The 21,984-nt window shown below is 38.8% G+C and overlaps 5 protein-coding genes across 7 annotated transcripts; 1 reads left to right on the top strand and 4 right to left on the bottom strand.

Moving 5' to 3' along the window:
* Positions 1-200: 200 nt before the first annotated feature.
* armc5 (armadillo repeat containing 5) lies at positions 201-6,392 on the bottom strand. The gene is made up of 7 exons (XM_073857288.1): positions 5,454-6,392; positions 5,326-5,362; positions 5,113-5,223; positions 4,056-4,953; positions 3,022-3,821; positions 2,395-2,527; positions 201-2,303 (listed from the first exon to the last, which is right to left on the bottom strand). Exons 1-7 carry the CDS (start codon positions 5,856-5,858, stop codon positions 1,013-1,015), a joined length of 3,675 nt encoding a protein of 1,224 aa, XP_073713389.1. The 5' UTR covers positions 5,859-6,392; the 3' UTR covers positions 201-1,012.
* Positions 6,393-6,626: 234 nt separating this feature from the next.
* On the top strand, positions 6,627-8,426 carry LOC129436112 (uncharacterized). The gene is made up of 2 exons (XM_055194020.2): positions 6,627-6,905; positions 7,224-8,426. Exons 1-2 carry the CDS (start codon positions 6,812-6,814, stop codon positions 7,865-7,867), a joined length of 738 nt encoding a protein of 245 aa, XP_055049995.1. The 5' UTR covers positions 6,627-6,811; the 3' UTR covers positions 7,868-8,426.
* Positions 8,427-8,736: 310 nt separating this feature from the next.
* LOC129436110 (uncharacterized) lies at positions 8,737-11,665 on the bottom strand. Its single transcript, XM_055194018.2, has 3 exons — positions 11,067-11,665; positions 10,739-10,979; positions 8,737-10,668 (listed from the first exon to the last, which is right to left on the bottom strand). Exons 1-3 carry the CDS (start codon positions 11,355-11,357, stop codon positions 9,947-9,949), a joined length of 1,254 nt encoding a protein of 417 aa, XP_055049993.2. The 5' UTR covers positions 11,358-11,665; the 3' UTR covers positions 8,737-9,946.
* Positions 11,666-14,575: 2,910 nt separating this feature from the next.
* Positions 14,576-17,610, bottom strand: elob (elongin B). The gene is made up of 4 exons (XM_073857287.1): positions 17,450-17,610; positions 16,323-16,457; positions 16,028-16,135; positions 14,576-15,947 (listed from the first exon to the last, which is right to left on the bottom strand). The coding sequence occupies exons 1-4, from the start codon at positions 17,450-17,452 to the stop codon at positions 15,834-15,836; spliced, it is 360 nt and encodes a 119-aa protein (XP_073713388.1). The 5' UTR covers positions 17,453-17,610; the 3' UTR covers positions 14,576-15,833.
* Positions 17,611-17,851: 241 nt separating this feature from the next.
* LOC129436108 (uncharacterized) lies at positions 17,852-21,913 on the bottom strand. 3 transcript variants are annotated; one of them, XM_055194015.2, is made up of 13 exons: positions 21,708-21,913; positions 20,424-20,622; positions 20,230-20,256; positions 20,060-20,106; positions 19,872-19,974; positions 19,730-19,789; positions 19,565-19,630; positions 19,198-19,437; positions 18,996-19,099; positions 18,729-18,894; positions 18,363-18,450; positions 18,216-18,252; positions 17,852-18,108 (listed from the first exon to the last, which is right to left on the bottom strand). In XM_055194015.2, exons 1-12 carry the CDS (start codon positions 21,794-21,796, stop codon positions 18,221-18,223), a joined length of 1,221 nt encoding a protein of 406 aa, XP_055049990.2. In that variant the 5' UTR covers positions 21,797-21,913; the 3' UTR covers positions 17,852-18,108; positions 18,216-18,220. The 3 variants fall into 3 exon arrangements, with proteins under 3 accessions (XP_055049990.2, XP_055049991.2, XP_055049989.2); XM_055194016.2 differs by lacking the exon at positions 21,708-21,913 and adding an exon at positions 20,779-20,976 and having other exon boundaries at positions 18,212-18,252; XM_055194014.2 differs by lacking the exon at positions 21,708-21,913 and adding an exon at positions 20,779-20,975.
* Between the last annotated feature and the right edge of the window lie 71 nt (positions 21,914-21,984).

The raw sequence follows: 21,984 nt of genomic DNA, 5'->3' as shown, positions 1-21,984 counted from the left end.
AAAAAGTAAATGACACAATTTTCATCTTTGGGTGAACTATCCTTTTAAGTACATGGACAGCCTAAAATAAACAAGGCTGTGGGATAAAAAAAAACATTGTTATAACAACAATTAAAATGTACAAAATCTAAATATAGCAATACAAAAAATACAAAGTGTTTATAAATGAATTCTTAAGGAAGACAACCTAGACATAAACATTAGTGCAGAGCTCATTTATTGAGAACAATCCTCTGCTTTCTTCCAACATTTAGCCATTTCTATGATTCAGTTTCAGGTATATACAGAATAAAATGGCGCTTCAATATATATGTTAATCTATAGATTTCTCTAAACAAACTGTATAGAGCTATGTACAAAAAGAAAAATATCAAACTTAAACAGCTCTTTTGCCCTGATGTAAACGTATTTCCATTACATTCTATACAAAAACATATACTATATTTAGGTGCAGAATAACAAAAAAAGCATCAACAAAATTCCCATTTTGGGCAACAACAAAAAAATGAAATAATTAGTAAATGAATACAAAAAACAAAAGATCTCAAAGTTGGTCGTTCTACATCATTTACAAACACATATTTTCTTGGGGAATAATAAAATATCAAATATACTGTACTATAATATTACAAACTTCAAATAGTTTTTGTTATCTATGACTTTTAGATGATACCTTATCTGTTCAGCCGGTGCCCAAACTTGGTCCTGGAGGGCCGGTGTCCTGTAGAGTTTAACTTCAAGTTGCCTCAGCACACCTGCCTAGAAGTTTCTAGTATGCTTAGTAAGACCTTAATTAGCCTCTTCAGGTGTGTTTGATTAGGGTTAGAGCTAAACTCTCCAGTACACCGGCCCTCCAGAAACGAGTTTGTGTTAAACTGTAAATAAATGTTACTAATGGGGAAAAATCTATGTTTCTTATCGTCCAAAAACATCCAGTGATGCATTACAGCAGCTACTAAATTTTCATTTGTATTTTTACATTCATATTACTAACCACTTCTGTTAGCATTTTCTAGCTGAGGGCTGTTTTGACCAGGTTTAGGATGTCCCGCCTAAGGCCCTCAGTACAGTCTGCCTCTTGTGCTAAACGCATGAGGCAAGCAGCAGACAGGGAGGGATGAAGAGCAGCAGGGTGAGGCCGCAGCAGTAGGGAGAGACATGCTTGACCCAGTCGTGTGTAAGAGTAACGTTGTGAAAACCAGTACACTTGAGGCAGGAGAGACTTGAGCCAAGCCCCATCAGTGTCATTGTCCAAAGAAGAAACAACAGTGTTGTGAACCTGCTTAGTTTGTTTACAACGCTTTGACAAAGACTTTATTCCTGTTGGCTGGATGTCCGACATTTTCACTTTAGACAACTGCGGTGATCTTTCTGGTACTGGGTGTGTTGGATCTTTGCAGGACAAATCCGCATCCGTTCTGCTATTCATAGCAATATCGTCCGAACAGCAATTTGTGGTCCGACCTCTCAGGACAGATGAGACTGCTGAAGAAAGAAGGCTAACACACAGGTCTTCAGCTGCCCTTTGTAAACCAGGTACTAAAAACCTAGAAGCCCCAATCATCATATTGGCCAGGGGGGTTGTTTGAAAGCTTGACTCCATATCATCTTGTTGTCTAACCAACCCAACAGAGACTAGAGAGCCCAAAACAGGACAACCTGCATCTAGCCTTGACTTATTTGTGCTGTGGTCTTCATTTCCTTCGGTCAAGCGACATCCATGCAGGTAGTGAAGAACTGGTAACAGCATCCCACTGTTAACATCTTTGATAGGAATTGCCTCACCTTTGGGTATCTGGGACTCCCCAAATCCTCCCATCAACAAGGCTGTGAAATACTCAGATCCAACATCTTTTGCTCCTCCTTCCCCCCCAGCAACAGCCTTATGGTTAGCTGGAAGAAGTGATCCATCGTCGAGGAGGAATGATAGGTCATGTGTTGCCTGCTGGTAGGGACAAGATTGGTTTTGTGGTGGTTGGGAACAAGAAGACTCTTTGTCCAGAACTTGGGTTGTTGAGGCAGTCTGGTTTTTGGTCCCACAATCTAAGCTACAATTATAGCTGTCCTCCTTGGAACTTGCCAGAAGACTGGAGAGGCAGCCAATCAGAAGGGAGAAGTACAAAAAATTAAGTCTGGAAGAGGACACTTGCTCGAGAGGATGCAACCAACCAGCAAGGAAAGTCCTGTACTTATCCGATTGTGCATCATCGGCATCAGTAGCTTGACTGTTAAAGCCAATCAGATCAAGAGCTGCAGCCAGCCCTCCGTTATCCAAGAGCAGTTTCTTTAGAAGAACTCTGTTGCTGAAGTCAGAAGACAACCAAGTCAGTTACACATCACAAAAATTAGGCCTTAAAAAATCAAAAGGTTTAAAAATCGGACAACAAAACCTACCTGATGATTAGTGGAAGAGAGAGGACACAAAACAATCTGTCCGATTCGGAGCCTGATAGCATGATATGGGTAAGAACTCCAGAGCCAAAGCCAGACTCGCTCTGAACCCTTAGATTACAGAGCAAACTCAAACCTATGTAGACAGAAAACATGTTAGCTTTGGATAATAGGATGTTATAGGGGAAGAACTCACCCAAAATGGAAAATTCTGTCGGTATTAAAACTTCAAAAGTAATAAAATATAATGAGTTTGGAATGTCATTAGGATGAGTCAATTATTTTTATTTTTTATGCATTTGGCATTGGATCGAACACAATTCCAAGCTCTCTGCTACAAGGAAAAGCCCACATGCTGCGTAAACCACAACGCAATGCCCATTTGTGTCGCAAGTGCCAATTATGTGGGAATGTAAATGTGAAACTATGATGATATAATAATAGCATAATAATTCAGAACTATAATGGGCAAACATGCCAACTATGGTCATGAAGGCCCATCTATCAGCCCAACCCTAACAGGAACACTTATATCAGAATTTTCATTTTTGAGTATCCTATCCCTTTGTTTCAATACAAAATATGCAGATGATATGTATCAATGTTGTGTATTAATATCACATAACATACCTAGTTGTGTAATTTTGGCTTTTACTTTTTCTGACTGCCTGGATTTTCCCTTGTCATCTCCGATCTCTTCTCCTCTAACACAAAGTCTCTGTCTGATCAGAGCCACAGCTCCTGTTCTCACCAGAGCCTGCAAACAGTTTGGGTTACAGCTGAGCCTGCCAAGCATCCGAAAGCAGCGCCCACTGGGGTCACGGTGCTGGGTGAGGTAGTAAAGCAGCCCAGAGATAACGTTTGTATTGATGAGTGACGTGCTAGGGTCTGAAGCATGGGAGAAGCGTGAGAGGAGCAGAAGGATGGGGGATTCTGGGGCCCAAGGCTCAGGGTGATATGGGTGATGGTACACTGGTGTTTTGGACATCATGGGGAGGTTGTCCAAAGCGACGAGGCTACAGCGTGAAGACGTAGAGGAGGTTGAAGACGCACAAAATCGCTTTCTGGGGGGTGAGGAGATCTGGATGGGAGATGAGGGGGTGATAGTAGGTTTTACTGTTGTTTGCTCAGGCTGAGAGGTGGAGGAACATGAAGAGTGTGGAGAGGATGGTGACCCCGGTATGTTTCTCATGGTTTGAGGAGATACAGGAGCTGAGAAAGAGGGTGAAGAGAGGCGAATGCGTTTTGAACGGGTGGGGGGAGACAAGTGTGGCTGACGTGAGGTCTGCGGTTCGGAGAGCTCAGAACCAGGGGTAGAGGGTGAAAATGAGAGGGTAGATTGAGGGCTGCCCCAAAAAACATCAGTTCCACTTGGCGATTCAGTCAGCTCTCCTTCAGAGGAGATCAGACCTTCAGATACCAGCCAAGACCTGGATGGAAAGAAAACAGAAATATTTATATAATATATAATGATGAATATAGTACACAATTGTTTAAATCAAATAAAGCATTATTATTTATATCATACTACTAAAATCAGTTAAAAAGCCAAGTATGAATTTATGGTCTGGTGTAGTAGGCCAAGTAGTAAAGACATTTGATATTTATTGTATCCAAGACTTTATATTTGTCTGCTTTTAGTAAAACAGTGACTGATGGCTAACCTGAGGCTGAGGAAGCTGGAGGATCCTGACGTCTGGTCTTTGCTCACATCTTCTCTCTTGTTCCCTTCAAGGGGAGAAAAGTCAAGCGACTCGAAACATGAGGCCATCAGTTCAGAGCATGGAGAATTAGAAGACAAGCTTGGATCTATCTTTCCTGCAGATAGTTCATCTTCTTTAGAAAGCTCCACCAACCGCTTGATCAGCTGTGGCACCAACCCAAGCTCCTGAAGCTGTTCAAGGGCCGATTCATCATAGACAAAGTCAACGCACGCTAAAACGGCGAATCGCGTGAGCGGATGGTTTTGATGGGCAGATAAAAAGGCAATGAGCACCTCCAGTCCCCCACTCTCCTTTACTTTAGCCCTGTTCACAGCCTCTCTGCAGCACAGACACAAGGCCTTGAAAAACACACCCGACTTAAGAAGATCCTTTTTTACTTCCTCTGCAAATTTTTGAATGACTCCCAGTGAACCGATCAGTGGCCTCAGGCAGCCTTGAGAGCACAGGTTAGCCAGAGTCTTCAAAGCTAACTCTTCTAAAGGCTGACCTCCATCTCCTGAAGCAAGAACTCCCAGCTGAGCCAACGCTCCAGACCTGGACATCTCCCTTGCACATTCGGCACTGCAACCTCTGGTAAGCTCATGAAGGGCACGAAGAGAAGCCCGTTGCAGAACTAATGGATACTCTGCAGTAATAAATGGAGCAAGAGCCAACAACGCTCCTTGTGAAAGCAGGAGGAGTCGGTTTGCAGGTGTGTCTGAAAGGTAGACAAGTGCTCGGGCAGCAGACTGAGCACATTCCAGTTTAGGAGCGCAGAGCTCAGGTGTTGGAGTCAGGGAAGAGGGCGAGGATGGGGGTGGAGATAGAGATAAGCAGAGGAGAAGAAGTGGAACACCTCCTAAAAGATGGAGACAACGTCATATTTTAACAGCTCAGTTATTCACGATATGATGCTGAACACTACAACATTGTTATTTGTAATTTGAAAGTACATTTGATGGAGACAGAACATTTTTAAAATATATAAAATACTTATTGCAAGAAATGAGGGACTTACCTGCAGAATGGACCTCAGCTGAACCCTCTGGGTCCATGGCGAGATTTCCCAAAGCTCTTGCAGCTCGATTTTGCACAGTGTCCACAGAGACATTCCTCTTGAGAACGTCCACTAGAAAAATGACAGATTATCATTGCTGGACCACAAAATATTGGAAAAACAGCATCTATGTAGAAGATTTAGTTTAGGAAAAGTGACCCTTCAGTGACTTACCAACAACAGATATACCATCAAGCATCCTTACTTCTAGGAGTAAAGAAAGAAAAAACTTAATTCAAAGAAATTCACAAGAAAATTGTTGATGCTTTAAAGCTTTTTATAAACCTCTTGCTTACTTCTAGTCTTGTCCCTTTCTCAGTACAGCAATTGGCCAGGATGCTAAGTGCCAAGTCCAAAAACTTTCTGGAGCTTTCAGGACGTTTGAGAAGATCCAGCAAAGGTGGCAGTCCTCCTCGCGCTTGGTACCACGCTATCTTGCGGCCACCTCCTTTGATGTGCTGGGTCCGAATGGCCACCAGTGCCCTCCATTGTCCAACTCTAAGTCTCTTGTCTGCATCTCTGGCTTTTTCTCCTCCAGTGATCTGCTTATTGCCAGCTTCTGTCAGTCCATTGTCTGCTAATGAGCTTGCTTTTGACAACTGGGTCAAACACCAGGTAAGAGAGGATTCGGGGCAAGAAGAGCCCTCTTTGGTGCTGGTTAAAACTTTTGAACTTTTTTTAGAGTCTTCTTCTAAACGTGCAGACATGATGAATCTGCAGAACCTCCACCCCACCGCCCCTCCCTTGTAACTTAATTATCTAATTCTGTAAACCACGTCAGTGACTTGCAATAACAAATGCCTGTTATTTGTTAAAATAAAGATTTTTAAATGAAAGGAAAAATATTTTTGAAACAACGCATGTTTTTTTCCTATAATTGACACAATTTATCCGACAGAGAAATAAAACTAAATCGACCAATCAAATCTAGCACAACAACCGAGCAATGGCTTCTGGGAAATCGAGTCTTTTAACAGTGCGACATATTTCATTAAGGCCTACATCATGATGTAAGCCGCTAAAATAGATCATTGACACCGCTGCCTGAGCTGATAGTTATCTATTTTGGTGTATTTTGGTGTTTTGATGAAGAATGTGAAGGCTTTGTTAACCTTGCATCTTACTCACGTCGATTTTCCTATGCGCTACAAAGCGCTATCGCCTCAGATTTGCACGGGCGCCATCTTTAGCAAAGCAACAAACAGAAGGGCTTGTCAGAGAGGGAGGGGCATACGCAGAATCGCTGTCTTTAAAGCATATGGGAGCTGTAGTTTCTCGATCAATTTCTCTCTTTACTGGTGAAAGCTTAATAATACAAACCTATAACTTTTTATTATATGCTTATTCATATACTTATAAATATATATATATTTACACACTCTTAAGAAAGAAAATATGCAGCAAGCCGTGATTATTATCACGCGCATCAATCGCTTACAAAATATGGAATACATTTCCCACAATCCCCCGTCACACGACATGTTCACTTCCGGGAAAAACAGCAGCCTTTTCAGCGCTGGATGTGGTGCAAACAAGGTCGTTGTTATTATCATCGCTGTTGTCCACTTTAGAAAAGAAGTCATCGCTAGAGTTGTTAAAATCCACGATTAATCGCAATAACAGCAAATAACACACATACATCAAGGGGCATAAATTCAGTATGGACGTCATTGAAACCATTGTCACAGAAAGCATTGATGTGGAGGAATCAACTACAACAATTTCGACTTTAGAGACTGAAAAGTCAAAAACAGGTGAGATATGAGTACGATTAGCTTAATTGATAGATTGGCAGTTCTATGGTTATCTTTTTTATTACTTAGGAGAAGTGCAGACCTTTATTTTGTTTTTATTGGGGTTGATTTTAAACAAGGTACATTTTGCAGTTAAGAGTAATCAGACTTTCTTAATTATGTTAGTAATAGTTTCTAATAATACAAAAAAGTTAGGAAAACTGTGTTGTTCATTTTTAAGTAATTTGAAATTCATTAAAACTTTAATAAACATTGCATTACCCATGTTCAGAAAACGAATAAACTCAAAACATTCTACATTGTTTTGTTTTCACTTAGAGTTTGTGTGGACACTACAAGCAACATGGCATCTAGTCCATGTCCGCCTGGACATGGACCAAGAGTTTGACCAGCCTGTGTGCAAAAAGAAGAAGCTGTGGGAGACTGTGGCTGACAGAGTTACTGCAAAGTTAAGAGCCGATGGCTGCACAGATGTTCCAGTCAAAGCCTTCGAATGCGATCTGAAATGGAGGAACATGCTAGCAACATACCGCAAAAATGCTGAACGTGCCAAAAGACTGGGCACCAATAGCGTACACTGGGAGTTCTTCAAGGAGATGCATGAGGTGCTGGGCAGAAGCTATGAAGAAATGGAGGCGCAACGGAAAGCAAAGCTTAATGGCACTAAGCTTGGCAGGGCAATAGCCAGTAAACGATTTACCCCAATCCTACCCACACCCACTGCAGCCACAGCTACACAAGTAACCAACACCAAGCCCCCTAATGATCTGCTGCAGTTGTACCTGGAGCTGCAGGAGAGGAAACTGAACATGTGGGCTCAGCAAAAAGCTCTAGAGGAGAGAAAGATTGAGGCCATCAATAATTTGGCACGTGCAATTACTTGTCTGTGCCAGGACAATACCCTGAAAATGGCCAAAGAATATGTCGAGTCAGAACTCACTGTTCCTGAAAATAAGAATTAGATTATAGGAGTCTATTTAGAGAGAAGACATATCATGTTAAATCCCCCTATGAGTCAAATCTTATAACTGATGTAACAAAATTAATAATGCTCCATCAATACTGCAGTTTTTCTTTCTTCCATTAAAGGGATAGTTCACCCAAAAATGAAAATTCTGTCATCATTCACTCACTCCCATGTTGTTACTGATGAACACAAAGGAAGATATTTGGATAAAAGTTTGTAGCCGAACCGTTTGTGGACCATTCACTTCCATAGTATTTTTTTCCTACTGTGGAAGTGAATTGGGTCCACGGACGGTTTGGTGGCAAACAGTTCTTAGAGTGTCTTCCTTTGTGTTCATCAGAACAAAGAAATGTATACGGGTTTGTAACAACATAAAAGTTAATGATGACAGAATATTCATTTTTGGGTGAACTATACCTTTAATCACAAAATATTGGTTAACATTGCTGTGCAGTTTAACTTGTCTCATTCATGAACCAAATAAAAACCAAGCTGTACATGGTATTTTTTGTGTTTTAATAAAAAACAAACCAATACAAAATGTGTTCATCAGATGTTTACCTGCAACTTTTCTTCATTTTATACCACATACACTCAATCCAAGTATTTCAGACACTTTGCAAACTTAGTCATACACTGGTTTTGAGCTGCTATACATTTACTTTGTACATTAAAGGGACATTCCACTTTTTTATGAAAATATGCTCTTTTTCCAGCTCCCCTAGAGCTAAACATTTGATTCTTACCGTCCCGGAATCCATTCAGCCGATCTCCAGGTCCGGCGCCAGCACCTCCAGCATAGCTCAGCACAATCCACCGAATCCGACCAGACCATTAACATTGCGCCTAAAAAACAACCAAAGAGTTTTGATGTTTTTCTATTTAACACTTGACTCTTATGTAGTTACATTGTGTACTTAGAACAACCCAAAACCAAAAGTTGTGATTTTCCAGGCAGATATGGCTACGACTATACTCTCATTCTGGCGCAATAATCAGTGACTGCTGATGCAACATGGCTGCGCAGGCGTAGTGATATTACGCACTGCCCGAAGTAGTTCCCTTGGTTACTTTCAATTATTGATGGGAGAAACTAAGCTTTTCGAAGCTTCGCATCAATTAAACCAATTGCTTTGCAAATTGATTCAGTTTTTCGAAGCGTTCGGAACACCATACACGCTGACGACACCTGCTGGTCAAAATAGTGTAAAAGCAGCAAGATCTGTCCAAACATTTTACACTTTTTACAAAATAATAGCAAGATTGTTCTAAAAAACTGTTTTTAAGAACAATAAGTTATTTAATTTAATTATGACATAATTAAAAGTGTATTCTGTGATTTTAGCTTAATTTATGGCAAACAAATCATTAAAACGAACTCACTTTTTAAATATGCACATTTTTGTCATTAAATCTGTCTATAAACAAAAAGGAGCACAGAAGGATGAATGTTTTATGAACTTTTATAATAAAACTGACCTGAATTCACCTACGCTGGTCATTTGTGATCAACTTCCCTAGTGGTGTATTGTCAGATTTTCAAAACTTTTCGAAACAGTTATGACGCTAAAATTACGTGACTTTGGCCAGTTTGAAACAAGCTCCGAACCAAAGATTCGAAACAAAAGATTCGTAAATGTTTCAAAGCCTCATGAGGCACGCTTCAAAATCGCTCATCACTACTTTCAATAGCAGGGGACTATTTTCGGGCAGCTGCAGCCATGCCACATCAGCAAAGTCCTTGACCATTACGCCAGTTTGAGAGCAGTTCCTAGACATATCTGCCCAGAAAATCGCAACTTTCAATTCTTTTGTTGGTCTTAGTACACGATGTAAATAAAGAGCTTTAAATAGGAAAAATATCAAAACTCTTTGGTTATTTTTTAGCGCGATGCCAATGGTCCAATCAGATTCAATGGACCGCGCCAAGCCACGCCAAAAGTGGTAGCGCCAGACCCGAAGATCAGCTGAATGGATTCCAAAACGGCAAGAATCAAATGTTAAACTCTAGGGGAGCTGGAAAATTAACGTATTTTCAAAAAAAGTGGAATGTCCCTACATTTATTTCAAAGGCTTAATGTGTTTCTGCTTCCAGTGTGCTGTAAAGAAGATTTACTACAGTGTCCCTCATGGCCACCCCGGCCGCATCATCTGTTACCTCCTCTGTTACATCTTCTTTTGTGGTTTGCCCTATCAGTCCCTTTGTCACATCCCCCATGTCCAGAAAAACATTGTTTAATATACAAGCAGTCAAAACCACAACTTTCGCCCTATCATAGTTCCCCATATCCAAATAGCGCAATTTCTGGAATCGCTGTTTTAGGTCGGCTAACGCCTGCTCAAAACGGCCCAAATGGATCCCCACAGATCTGTTGTAAAGGTTTTCCTGAGGGCTTCGTCCTGCAGAGAACGGAGTAAGTATTTGCCCCGTGAGTGGGTATCCAACGTCGGCTATCAGGCAGGTCCCTGGAGGCACCATCTCAGGATTTTGCTGGAGAATTTCAAGTAATGCACGTCCTCTGTCTTTTTCTGAGCCTTTGCTGATGTGGCAGTAAATGAATCGGCCCTCACCATTGATGACCAGTTCCAAGTTCAGCCATGAATCTGGATCTAGGTCATTCTTAAGTCTCTTTGCTTCAGAAGGGTCGCTCTCACATTCCGGCTTGCCGGTGGGTAGGCGAATGGGTATGCTTGTGTCGCCCAGTACCCCAAGCACTTTAGGAAGACCTCTCTCTTCCAGGCCTTCGTTGTGACCCAGCCAACTGGAGAAAGGAAGCAGATGTACTTCCTCCTGTCCTGCAATAGAAAATTGAATGGTGTTAGGAACTATAGTGTGATTTAAAACAAAAAGTAAACAGCTTCATACCTGTTGGCCATTTGATGAGCTGATCCTGTAATGCAATCACTCTGTCACAGAAAGAAAAGAAGATCCTGTGAATATTTCCTTTTTCCAGATGGAAATTTGCAGACACATTGCGATAGCTGATGCGTTTGTATAGGAGAGTGAGCGACAGGAGGACAGTGTGAGACAAGGACAACCGAGCTCTACCGGACAATCGGGTTTTGCTGTGGTTTGAGCTGGACCTTTGCAGAAGATTGGTTATATGCTGAAAGAAATCATTACATATATTTTAATGAAAAAGTAACCCAAACATTACAACATTTTATGGAAAGTATAGGAGAAGAAATCTTACTTGTACTGCTGGGTTTGCCTCTGCGGCTTCTGCAGCCTGTGCACGGTGCTCAGACTCGTAAGCCGATGTACTCTTCTCGGGTTGTAATGGCTTTAAATCTTCCTGTTGGGACTCTTGCATGACAACAGAAGAAGACTGAGCCTGGGCCATGAGGTCAGCCTCTATCATTTCTTCAACTGCCCGATCCAAACGTTGATCAAGCTCCCAATGAGATAGCGGCTCCCATTCAGACTGAATGAGATCCATGATCGCCCGTCCCGCGGACGCCACGCACTGATTACGGACCTCCATCTCTGCAGAAGTAATTTTAAACTGTACTGATGTAGTAGAAACTGATGGTTTCAGCCAAATGTAGCAAAACAGATATGTCTCTCTGGAAAAATGCTAAACGTCGTGATTCTGCGTAGATTTAGAAAACTTGAATATTGAAGCTGACGCAATAACGCATGAAAAATCCACAACACATTTAAGTAAACTGAAAGCGGATTTTTTAAAACAAGTGATATAAGGATAATGTCTCATAAGCTCAAACTGACACTGGTGAGTTTAAAGTTTCGCATATTCTTCTTCTATTCTATTTTACCGTGTTGGTTGGCAAAACAACTAATGGTACAGTTTTGCCACCTACTGGTATGGAGTATGAAACGACGAAGTGGAAACATCTTCAAGCAACAATCTTTTTTTAAATAAACAAAAGTCAGTTGCTAGGCAAAGACATTAAAGGTTTGTGTTCAAACCCATCTCTTACACTACCTTGATCTCACAAAGGCAAGCTTATAATAGTGGTTAATAATCTGAGCAGCAGTCAGGTTTCACAATTTCACGACATGCATCTTTTCACTTTTCCATGCTCCCATGGCTATAAAATGTATGTTGTATTATATTATTGTTTTTTGTTTTAATCAAATAGTATAGCTAAAGTAACATGCAATATTATGTTTCAAACCGAGATTTCACATTTTTATGCATATGGCAGATGCTTTAATCCAAAGTGATTTACAAGTTATACATTTTTATCAGTATGAAATACATTATTTATCAGGTATACATTATATCACCATCTCTGCTTAGAAATGGGGATAGAGAAACAGCTAAGGAGTTACAGTTTGCAGCTTTAAAGATTTATCTCAATTATTTTATCAGAGCACATCCTTAGCTATTTTAGTGTAGTTAAGTATATGCTCAATATGAATTATTACTTCTTAGATTTTCTAGTTTCTCTGAAAGCAGATTCACTTTTCCTCATGACATCTGGTGAATAAGGGCCTTTATTCACAAACCATCTTAAGCCTAAAAGTAGCTTCTAACTTGCTGAATTAGAAAAAAATCTTTGAAATAATGGGCGAGTCAGTCCTAATTTTAGGACTCCTACATTTTTGCCTTAAAGGAGCAGTGTGTAATTTTTAGAAGGATTTCTTGACAGAAATATAAAATAATAAACAAAAACTATATTATCAGGGGTATAAACTGTTATGTTTTTATTACCTTAGAATGAGACGTTTTTATCTACATACACAGAGGGTCCCCTTACCTGGAAGTCGCCATTTTGTGCCGCCATGTTTCTACAGAAGCCCTTAACGGACAAACTTTTTTACTTAGTTGTCTCCGTCAATTACAGGTTTTCCAGTGGCGGGTACCATAGCTTCTTTATGCATTTCAAAACGAGGGGTGAGCAGTGGACTGAGCCGTTGGTTGCAATTCGCAACCTCACCACTGGATGCTGCTAAAATGTACACACTGCACCTTTAAGAGAATTTTACAAAAAGTTGCAGAACTAAAACTAGCTCCTAAAAAGGTTAGGGGTAGTCAAGAGGACTCCTTAAGACCAAATCACAGTACTGCCTGTTGCCTTTCATTTATGTAAGTTGAGCAAGAAGTAAAAACTGTTCTTGTATGCAGTTTGGTTTTCTTTTCTTTTTTGTATGTCTTACAATTATCTATGATTATTCTAGTCTGTTCATTAAAATTCTGGTTATACACGTTTCAAAATAAAGGTGCTACAAAATGACATAAATGCACAATTTTTGACTGTATGGTTCCATAAAGAACCTGAAACATCTGAAGAAACTTACAAAAGGTTATTTCTAATGGGATTTTTTTTACTATAATTAAGAAATATTTTTTAATAACCTTTGACTCAATATTTCTCAGGGTTCCCACACCTTAGTTAACTTCAAATTCAAGGACCTTTCAAGGACTTTCCAGGTCCAATACCCTTAAATTCAAGGACTTAATGTGGGGACACATTTCAAGTGAGAGCAAGGTTACATTGTGTTACGTTTTAAGATACATTGTTACAGTACAACTATGCAAAAAAAAAAAAAAAACATTTTGGTATGGATATGCCTACAGAAGATATAAGCATTTAAAAAATTTTAGCACGTGCCCTAAGCACGCCATTTCATGACGTCATCCTACACTACATATACAGAATAATAGTTTTCTAGAAAGCTGTTTGCACAAAAAAGATTCAAGCACTATGAACTGTAACTATTTATGTTTATTTTTAAAAACGTTCCAGGGCCTTGAATTTTTCCCACAGATTCACAAACTGTCAAGCACCCGTGAGAACCCCGAGTTCTTTGGGGAACCAAAAATGGTTATTTTATTAAATCACTGTGAAGAACCTTCTGTAGCATCTTTTAAAAGTGTATATCCGATAATTGTTTATAAAACACATGCACTTAGAAGGCTGTTATTATTTACTTGTTCACTTATTAATACTTTAAAAAATATTTATTTAAAAATGATGACATTTTTATTTTAAAATCTTTATTTGAATATGGCATCATGATACTTCCACAATATACCTACGATTAAATCAACCACGGAGACCCATCATCGCCTATCAGACAATCACTGCCATAGTTAGTAACCTTGATGACATCATCCATAGCAACAAGGTCAACCCCACTTTTCTCTTAGTTTATACATTTCTACCAGTTCCTTAGTAAAAGTTGCTCTCACTTTTGGAGAAAACTCTTAACAATTTAAAATTTGAATTAAACAAAACATATTAAATGATATAATGATTAGTAGCCTTATTTTCTGAGGTTTAATTAGACAGAATTAATGAATATAAAAATGTATTTTTTAAAATGTCATAAATCAGGGTCCCCCATGGGGACCATCTCAAGGTCTCTAGTTTGAGAACCCCTGCTTTAAGACATCAATATCAGAAACACAAGTTACCCTCTTGGGTGGTGTCCCGGACAGGGATTTGCTTAAGCCAGGACTAGAAGCAAAACAAAGTGCACTGATGTATTTTAAGGTATGTCAGTGCAAGTTGTATTCAGTTTGGACACTGTGTTGGGTTTATTTTAGTCTAGGACTAGTCTAATCTCTGTCCGGGAAACCACCCCTAGGTGTCTATAAACTTACTGACCATGCAAATGTTTAACCGTGACTGGTCTATCCTCCAGTAAAAATTGATTTTTGCAGTAAAATACACCCTGTATTTAGCACCTAACCCTAAATTGAAACAATAGCAATAATAAACAGACGTTGAATGTTAGACAAGGAGTGGAAAAGGGCTGATTTTAATTTCATTTGAACGCAGTTAGTGCGGCATAATTGTCTTTTCAGTTTGTTTGCAACTTACATTTTCCAAGAGCATTGTGAAGGAACACTGCCATAACTGCAGGATAAAGGATGTTGGCAAAAACATTTGTTTGGGGATGAACACATTGTCAGCATTTTAGTTTGACATTCACTTTGCCCAAAAGGCTTCAATCTTATTGATCATTCACTTTATTCTTGAAACTTTCCACCATTTTAAAATGCCACACACGCAAAGAAAAAGCTGACTAGCATTACAGTCTTATCTGATTTGAAATACAAAATCAGAGAATTACACGTTAATACTTAAGCTTCCAAACAAAGGAACAAGCAGACACAAACTCCAACACAAAACTGAAAAGAGAGGCAACACACTTTAAGAAGCAACAATGCGAGTGGAAAAATGTATTTACAATGAAACCACCGTGTATCAGAATTCATCTTTATCATGTGCTGTATATTAAAGTACAGGTATAACCTGATGGCATCCATGCCCATTCTGATTTCCAGTAAGTTTCAAGTGCATTTACACTAGAAGTAAGTTGGTAACATAAAACTGTTCAGCCTGTGGCCTTTGCACTCTAGTAAAATTATGAATAGTCTAAATAAGAATAATTATATCAATACTCATAAGCAAACAACAGCATACTGTAAATGAAACCAGTAAAGTGGGCATATGTGAAACTTTACAGCCACTAACACAAACTCACCCCAGCCATAACAGATCAAAAGACACGAAAAGCACTAAACGTTTAACTCTCCAAACGTAACATCTGCATGAATTAAATAAGAAGCACGTTTTTAAATATGATCTCTAACCACCTCTCTGACAGGTGACTACAGGCGTCAAATAATTCATTTATCGATGAAGGGGGAAAGCTTTATAACAAATCACAATGTGCCTGTGCCAACAAGAGCGTTGTGATTGGTGGATTAACCTGCAGATGAGCTCGATGACAGGACTGCGACAATACACTGAGAGTAAGCTGCTAGTGCTAGATGGGGAGTGAGGGGTAACGGGGAGAGCAATTCAAAATCTCAGCAAAGTTACAATATCATCACACAGGATCACTCTCACTCATGCTTCCCCATCCTTCGTGACTCAATACACCATCTTATAACACACGTTTTGCTTGTATGCTGTTCCGGAAACTCGATACCCCATGCCGCTTACCCCCCTCCCCCCACCCGTTATCGTCCGCTCTTTCTTCACTGCACGGCTTGTTCGTTGGCAGTGCTGCCCGAGTCTTGAGGCTTCATAACATCAGGAAGCTCAGGGGGGCTGGAAAAAGCCTCTATTCTTAGTGGCTCAAAGGCATCATCTGTAATAAAAACGGACACGTTAAGTGAAATCAGATCGCCGACAACACGAAATGAGAATGCAAATGAAACAGGAACTCATCACTGATGCGAAAAGCCAGTCCTACTGTGGCAGGAGCCTGAGGCCTTGCTGTCTGATTTGTGAATCCAGAGTCTCCAAGAGTCTTACTATCTTCTAGCAACATGTCATCCTGTGGGACGTGGAGAGATTGTTTAGGTGCATAAAAGCACTATGAAAAGCCACAGGTCCTCATTTAAATTCATTATATGAGTAATCAGGGTATTCTTCAAAAACAGGGACAGGTTTTTGATAAACTATATTACGTTGAGCAATGGTGTATTTTTTAAGGGAAAAAGGCTATATTATCTATAGCTGACCTTGTAGAGCCTTTGATCCTCTGGTGCTCGCTTTAGGATGCCCTCCACAATTCGCTTTAGCTCATAAACTGTGGTAGACTCCTTAGCATCTGTAAAGATGGTCGTCTTGTGACGTCTGATCATTAAAAACACGTCCTGAGAAAAAGACAGTCGATTACTCTTTAAATCTGAGCTCTTTATTTTAACTCAAGAAAAAGTGATGTGTAACTAAAACTAAATCACTCTGACCTCATTGGGTCATTCAAGCTTTCCAATACATAGAATTGTACCCGAAACGGTCATTTACAGGACAGCAAATGGTGAACAGCTGAAACTCGTCTGAAGATTTGACTATACAGTGACAACTGTGAAGATCCACACTTTTCATGAACGGACACTCAGAAATTAATCGCTGACAGCTGCATTAACATACGTTGTTTGTTGACACTTACTGGCATACCCAGAAAAACCAACGCGTTGCTGTGCGGTGTGTATCGTGCAAAACCATAGGCAACAATACACATTAGAGAATAATAACTAAGCACTTAACGTTTCTACGAATTTTAAAAGACAAGTCATACCATTATTTTTAACAAACGCTCCGCAAACGAATTGCTAACAACGGCTAATACTAAAAAAAAACCACGTCTAATCTGATGTAGAGTTTTGCACGCGCACAAGTCCAAAAGGTTTGTATAAGTGTGTGTAATATTAAATTAAGTCGCAATTTAAGCGTAAAAGGCACAGCCCATGATAATCAGTGACAGGAACAGTCCGTTCCTACATTACAGCGCTGTCATGAAACCAACACCGCGATTTAGACTCAAATACGTTGCTTACGAATAAATAAATAAAAAATGCAACATAACAATGAGCAATCGGAACTAAGTATTATCTAACCACGCCATCGGCTGAACTCTGATTGCTGTTGATCTAATTATTGACACAGTAAATCAGACGGATTTAGCAGGCAACGTTAGCCGGGCTGCTAAAAATATTGCGAAACAAAGAGCTTTGTGTAAGACCCGCATTTAAACACCCCGCGACTTTATTCGTCCGTTGCTTTGGTAATAAACCGTTAACTGTTCGTAATTTCATCCCAGATACTTATATATAAATTAGACAGTGTTCATTTCTTGCTCACTCACCATTTCTGTATGACTGTTTCGATGACTTCTTCCACTATCCCACGCTGCACTGCGGAAATCAAAGCGATCGAGCCAGTCCTCCAAAATCCCATAAGTCTTTGCGTGAGTAGAAGTAACTGTTCTGCGCTGGCGACGGTCGCCCTCTATCGGCCTTATCTCACATAACAATTTTATTACAAACTATTTATTTACTTTTAATACTTTGGAAACATTTAGAGTACTATATCACAAATCTTTGCGACTAATAGTCATTTATTACATGTTTATGCTCAGACAACATTACCAAAGGTTTATTTAAAAAGACCTTGCTAAAATGAATCATGCATCATCATTTATTTTGACAACTTAGTGTTGTAGGTTATCATAGTTCACCTAGATTTTAATGTATTCATGATCAGCTGCCAAGGGCCACGTTGTTTTTATTTACCTTCATTGTAAACAAATGGTTTATATACACTTCATCAACTCACTTTAATACCTTTAAATGGTATGAATGCACTATGATACATAACTTTTCAATATGAAAATCACTAATAAATAACACATCAGTCTGAATTTTCGGTCATTGTTTTCTGGTCACTGTTTTACATCTGTACTGCACTTGTTCCTTCCTGGATCGTTGGTTTTCAGTCACACACCAGTAGCAGTAATGAGGCACACTAAAAGTGAAACAGAGCAATATTTTGTATTAATAATATACTTTTCTGATTTACAAAAATGAATGAGAAAATAAACAAGAATTAAATGTTTCATTTTTCATACTTGCCAGTTTCATGATACAACAATGCAGTCAGCTGACTCTCCTGAATTAAAAAAATAAATAAAACCTTATACATGATAATGACAACAAATGATAAGTAAAATAGACAAAAGATTTCTATTTAAATTTAGATGTGAAATTTATCATACTCACTGGGTATTCGTTTCAGTGCCTTCATTTCTTTTGAAGGGTTGGGTTTCTCTATTTTGAATGTGTACTTTGCAAGGTCATCTTCACTGAGCTTGATTCGACAAAAACAATGAAGCACATATAAATTTAGTAAATTAACTTTGGCACTAATATGATTTATTTGCTATGTGTCGCTATATGGATAGTAACGCAAAACTAATAAGGAAACAATTCTAGCTCTGATGTTTGACCATCCTTACCATCAAAGCAATCCTCTGAAATAATCGTATTAAGAATATTCTGCATATATAATCATTCCAACTATTTAATATTGGAACATTTATTGACATTTTTTAAAATAACATTTTAAATGTGCATTTAAATACATACTGGCTGATCTCTGGGAGATGTAAAGGGTTTGTTTCCTTCGGAGCGATGGAGGCACAGAGGTCTATATTTGGTCTCTGGGTGAACACTGCAGTTGAAACGCAGCACACTGACCGGTAAATGTGCATGCCAACTGTCTGGATACTTCTTTACCAGATTTTCCACCATACTGTAAGAAAAGAGGAAAACGTTTTAATTTTTAGAGCCCCAAGCTCTGAAACCCACTTCTTCTATACCATCATGATAAAATCTGAAAAATTCCAAACATACTTGACAATGTGATATTGGGTGTGAGGCTCAAGCTGTGAAGCCTGATGATGGCGAGAGACAAGCGAAAGCTCCATCTTCAAAATATTATTTAGTGCTCTGTTAACCTTGACACCAGGAGCGAGCAAAAAGAGACAATCATTCACAATTTATACTTCACTTTTTCTCGTAGATATCTGATATAATAACACTAAACATGACTTACCGTTCTGACCTGAATCCCTCTGGCGCCCCACGGTGTGAGAAATCCCAAAGGAAAACCATATCGGGAAATGGCATCACACATAAGGAGCGCTATAGAATCTGAATTAGGCTTTTCCGATGGAAATATTTCAATCCATTTGGTGTAATAATCACAGATGACCACTATGTGGCTATAGGGGCCCTTGTTTTCTTGAAATGGCCCCGTTATATCTATACTTAGCCACTGCCATCTCTCTGTCACCTGTGAAGTGCAGACATTAGGTAATAGGAAATTAGTGGTTAAAGGTAAAAATACACTTCAAACGACTTTTATATTAAGCATTTAAGTTAATACAATTTATGCATATTAATCTGTTAAAATGGCATACCCTTATATATTGAGTGTTTGAATTTTTTACAGATGCGTCATCATTGGTGACATCATTTTCAGGTTCCTTGAAAGAAAATAAATTCAGTACACCGTTTTCATATCTGCCAGGCTTTAGTTTTTAGCTTAAACATGTCACTAAGAGATTATGAAGGTATATACATACACTGGTGTCATCACCCTCATCATCATCATCGCCCTCAGCAAGCTTCATCCACTGTATGCTCTATGAAGAAAAGTATATAAAGTACAGTGATTATTAACCTACTCCACACTAAGAAACCTAAAACCTAAAATCAACAACTAACCTGCGGTTTACAGTAGTCATCATGGAAGCTACCAGCATGAAGAGGGCCATGACTGGAACCATCGGTACCCAGCTGAGTTACAGGAACAAACTTCCCCTCAAGCCTATCAGAAGAATGAACACATGAAATGTGTTAAATACTCAACTACCACGCGACGGGGAATATTTTTGCATAACAATTCAAACTACCGTGGGATTGGTTTTGGTATGGTAGGCATTTCTACTGGCTTACGATTCTGAAACACACACAAACATATTGGTTAAAAAATAAAAATGAAGAAATACTTCTTTTCCATGTTATTCTGCAACTTAAAATATAATTGGATAAAGTGATGATTCCTTTAACCTTCAATACATACCAGAGATCTTCTCTTGACAGCTGGCACCTGGGTGTGGATGCATTTAAAAACAACATTAATACGACACAATGGCAAAAATATGTTTAAAAAGTAAACCTGCCTGCCACATTTTGGGTATTTGGGCACTTATGAGCCAGTGAAAGCAGCACTTATAGATGTATTTGTTTACAGTTGAACTGAAAAACAAAACGTACCTTCCATTGGAGGTGTTTAGGGAAATTAAAGATAGTTGGGACAGCGTTGCGACGCAATCGTTTATGACTTCCCATTTGTTCAAAGCAGTCTTTCTCAAAATGATCCGAGCATAGGACCGAGTTTCCAGTTGGCCACCAGTTCTGCCATCTCATCCGCCGGAGCCATTCTCTCACTCTCAATCCATCAGCTAATGGGAATCTTTACGTGTTACATTTGCGTCGACAAACACAGAAAAAAACACAAGCAAGTAAATACATGTTTGATAAAGTTGTTATGACAAACACTGAAGAATGCTTTGAAAGACTGCTTTTATATAGGGGAGACTTCTTTAAACTTAAATATCAGAGAACTTACTTGTGAAAGGAAAACTCGCCCCTGTTGTATGCCTCTTTATATTCCCTATCTGAACGCTTCTTGCACTTATAAGCTGAACAGACTGGCATTGTTTAACCGTAAAATAAATAAATCTTTTATTTTTAAAGCTGTGCCCATGCAACAACAGTTTTTTTTCAGTGAGCGTGTTTTGTATTTCCGGAAGTTCTTCTTCTTCTTCTTCTATTTAATAATATATTCAATACAGAGTACCGCGAGTGCCACATAGTGGACATTTTAAGTCATTTTCATTTGCTTTTTTGTGTAGGCTTTTGTACACCCCCGTCTCTGTTTATCATTATAACAGTGTAACCAAACAGTATTTTTGATAACGATTTTATTGATGTGAGCCTAACACAAATGCAACAAGCTGCCTGGTTTACACAATCACTTAATAATAGCCACATAAAAAATAAGGTAGGATGTTAAATTTTTTTATAATGAACTATAGTTAAAGTCCTGATCAGATGCTAGTGTTTGAACCTTACCTTAAGAAATATCAAAGTATAATTTACTTACTTTATCCGTTTAGTAAAGTTATTACTACTACATTATCTTAGTGGATAATATACTTTAGTATATTACCATTTAGTTGTAAACTGTTATACTACAGTATTTTTCAAGTGGGTAATTATGTTGCTATATAGGCTTCATTAAAAAAATGCCTCCAATAATTTTATTTGAATTCATTTTATGCTTTCTTTGAGGTTGTAAAAACCCACTGTAAAGATCATACTGGCACAAAGACTTAATGGTATATCTGGCAAAATTGATACTTAACAGATATTACAAAATATTAAAAAAAAACTTGTATATCCATGTGTGTGAATATTTCAATATGCTGTGTTTATATTTAAGATATATCGAATAGTCCATTCATATCACTTGTAACAAACCTATCTCAAACTTACGTGTGAAAAGAAAACTCGCCCCTTTTGTATGCCTCTTTATACGCGCCGTCTGAACGTTTCTTGCACTTATAAGCTGAACAAACAGGCATTGTTCAAACGGACAAAATTATTTTACTTTTGTCTTCTGTTATTCAGCATAAGGCAAAATAAACAACGTATTTCGCATTTCCGGATGCTAGTCTTCTTCTCGAGGCATACTAATGCAGATTGTTCACTGAGAGGCGTATGAGAGCCATCTATCGGACATTTTATGTAATTTCAGCACGTTTTTAAGAAA

The sequence above is a fragment of the Misgurnus anguillicaudatus genome, chromosome 19, assembly GCF_027580225.2.
Source record: "Misgurnus anguillicaudatus chromosome 19, ASM2758022v2, whole genome shotgun sequence".
Classification (NCBI taxonomy): domain Eukaryota; kingdom Metazoa; phylum Chordata; class Actinopteri; order Cypriniformes; family Cobitidae; genus Misgurnus; species Misgurnus anguillicaudatus.
Note: the sequence above shows the minus strand (reverse complement) of the source record. Positions and strands in the feature narration are given on the sequence as shown.

What these genes read in the sequence shown, in the direction of transcription:
- armc5 (XM_073857288.1), bottom strand. Translation starts at nt 5,858, where the DNA reads ATGTCTGCACGTTTAGAAGAAGACTCTAAAAAAAGTTCAAAAGTTTTA. An exon ending in GTACTGAGAAAGGGACAAGA is followed by an intron (nt 5,363 to 5,453) that starts CTAGAAGTAAGC and finishes CTTTCTTTACTC; the next exon opens with CTAGAAGTAAGGATGCTTGA. An exon ending in AGCTGAGGTCCATTCTGCAG is followed by an intron (nt 4,954 to 5,112) that starts GTAAGTCCCTCA and finishes TCCATCTTTTAG; the next exon opens with GAGGTGTTCCACTTCTTCTC.
- LOC129436110 (XM_055194018.2), bottom strand. Translation starts at nt 11,357, where the DNA reads ATGGAGGTCCGTAATCAGTGCGTGGCGTCCGCGGGACGGGCGATCATG. An exon ending in AGGCAAACCCAGCAGTACAA is followed by an intron (nt 10,980 to 11,066) that starts GTAAGATTTCTT and finishes GATTTCTTTCAG; the next exon opens with CATATAACCAATCTTCTGCA. An exon ending in GCTCATCAAATGGCCAACAG is followed by an intron (nt 10,669 to 10,738) that starts GTATGAAGCTGT and finishes TTTCTATTGCAG; the next exon opens with GACAGGAGGAAGTACATCTG.
- elob (XM_073857287.1), bottom strand. An exon ending in AGGATCAAAGGCTCTACAAG is followed by an intron (nt 16,136 to 16,322) that starts GTCAGCTATAGA and finishes CACGTCCCACAG; the next exon opens with GATGACATGTTGCTAGAAGA. An exon ending in GACTGGCTTTTCGCATCAGT is followed by an intron (nt 15,948 to 16,027) that starts GATGAGTTCCTG and finishes GTTTTTATTACA; the next exon opens with GATGATGCCTTTGAGCCACT.
- LOC129436112 (XM_055194020.2), top strand. Translation starts at nt 6,812, where the DNA reads ATGGACGTCATTGAAACCATTGTCACAGAAAGCATTGATGTGGAGGAA. An exon ending in GACTGAAAAGTCAAAAACAG is followed by an intron (nt 6,906 to 7,223) that starts GTGAGATATGAG and finishes GTTTTCACTTAG; the next exon opens with AGTTTGTGTGGACACTACAA.
- LOC129436108 (XM_055194015.2), bottom strand. Translation starts at nt 21,796, where the DNA reads ATGCCTGTTTGTTCAGCTTATAAGTGCAAGAAACGTTCAGACGGCGCG. An exon ending in GGCGAGTTTTCTTTTCACAC is followed by an intron (nt 20,623 to 21,707) that starts GTAAGTTTGAGA and finishes TAACACGTAAAG; the next exon opens with ATTCCCATTAGCTGATGGAT. An exon ending in GGCACTGAAACGAATACCCA is followed by an intron (nt 18,253 to 18,362) that starts GTGAGTATGATA and finishes TTTTTAATTCAG; the next exon opens with GAGAGTCAGCTGACTGCATT.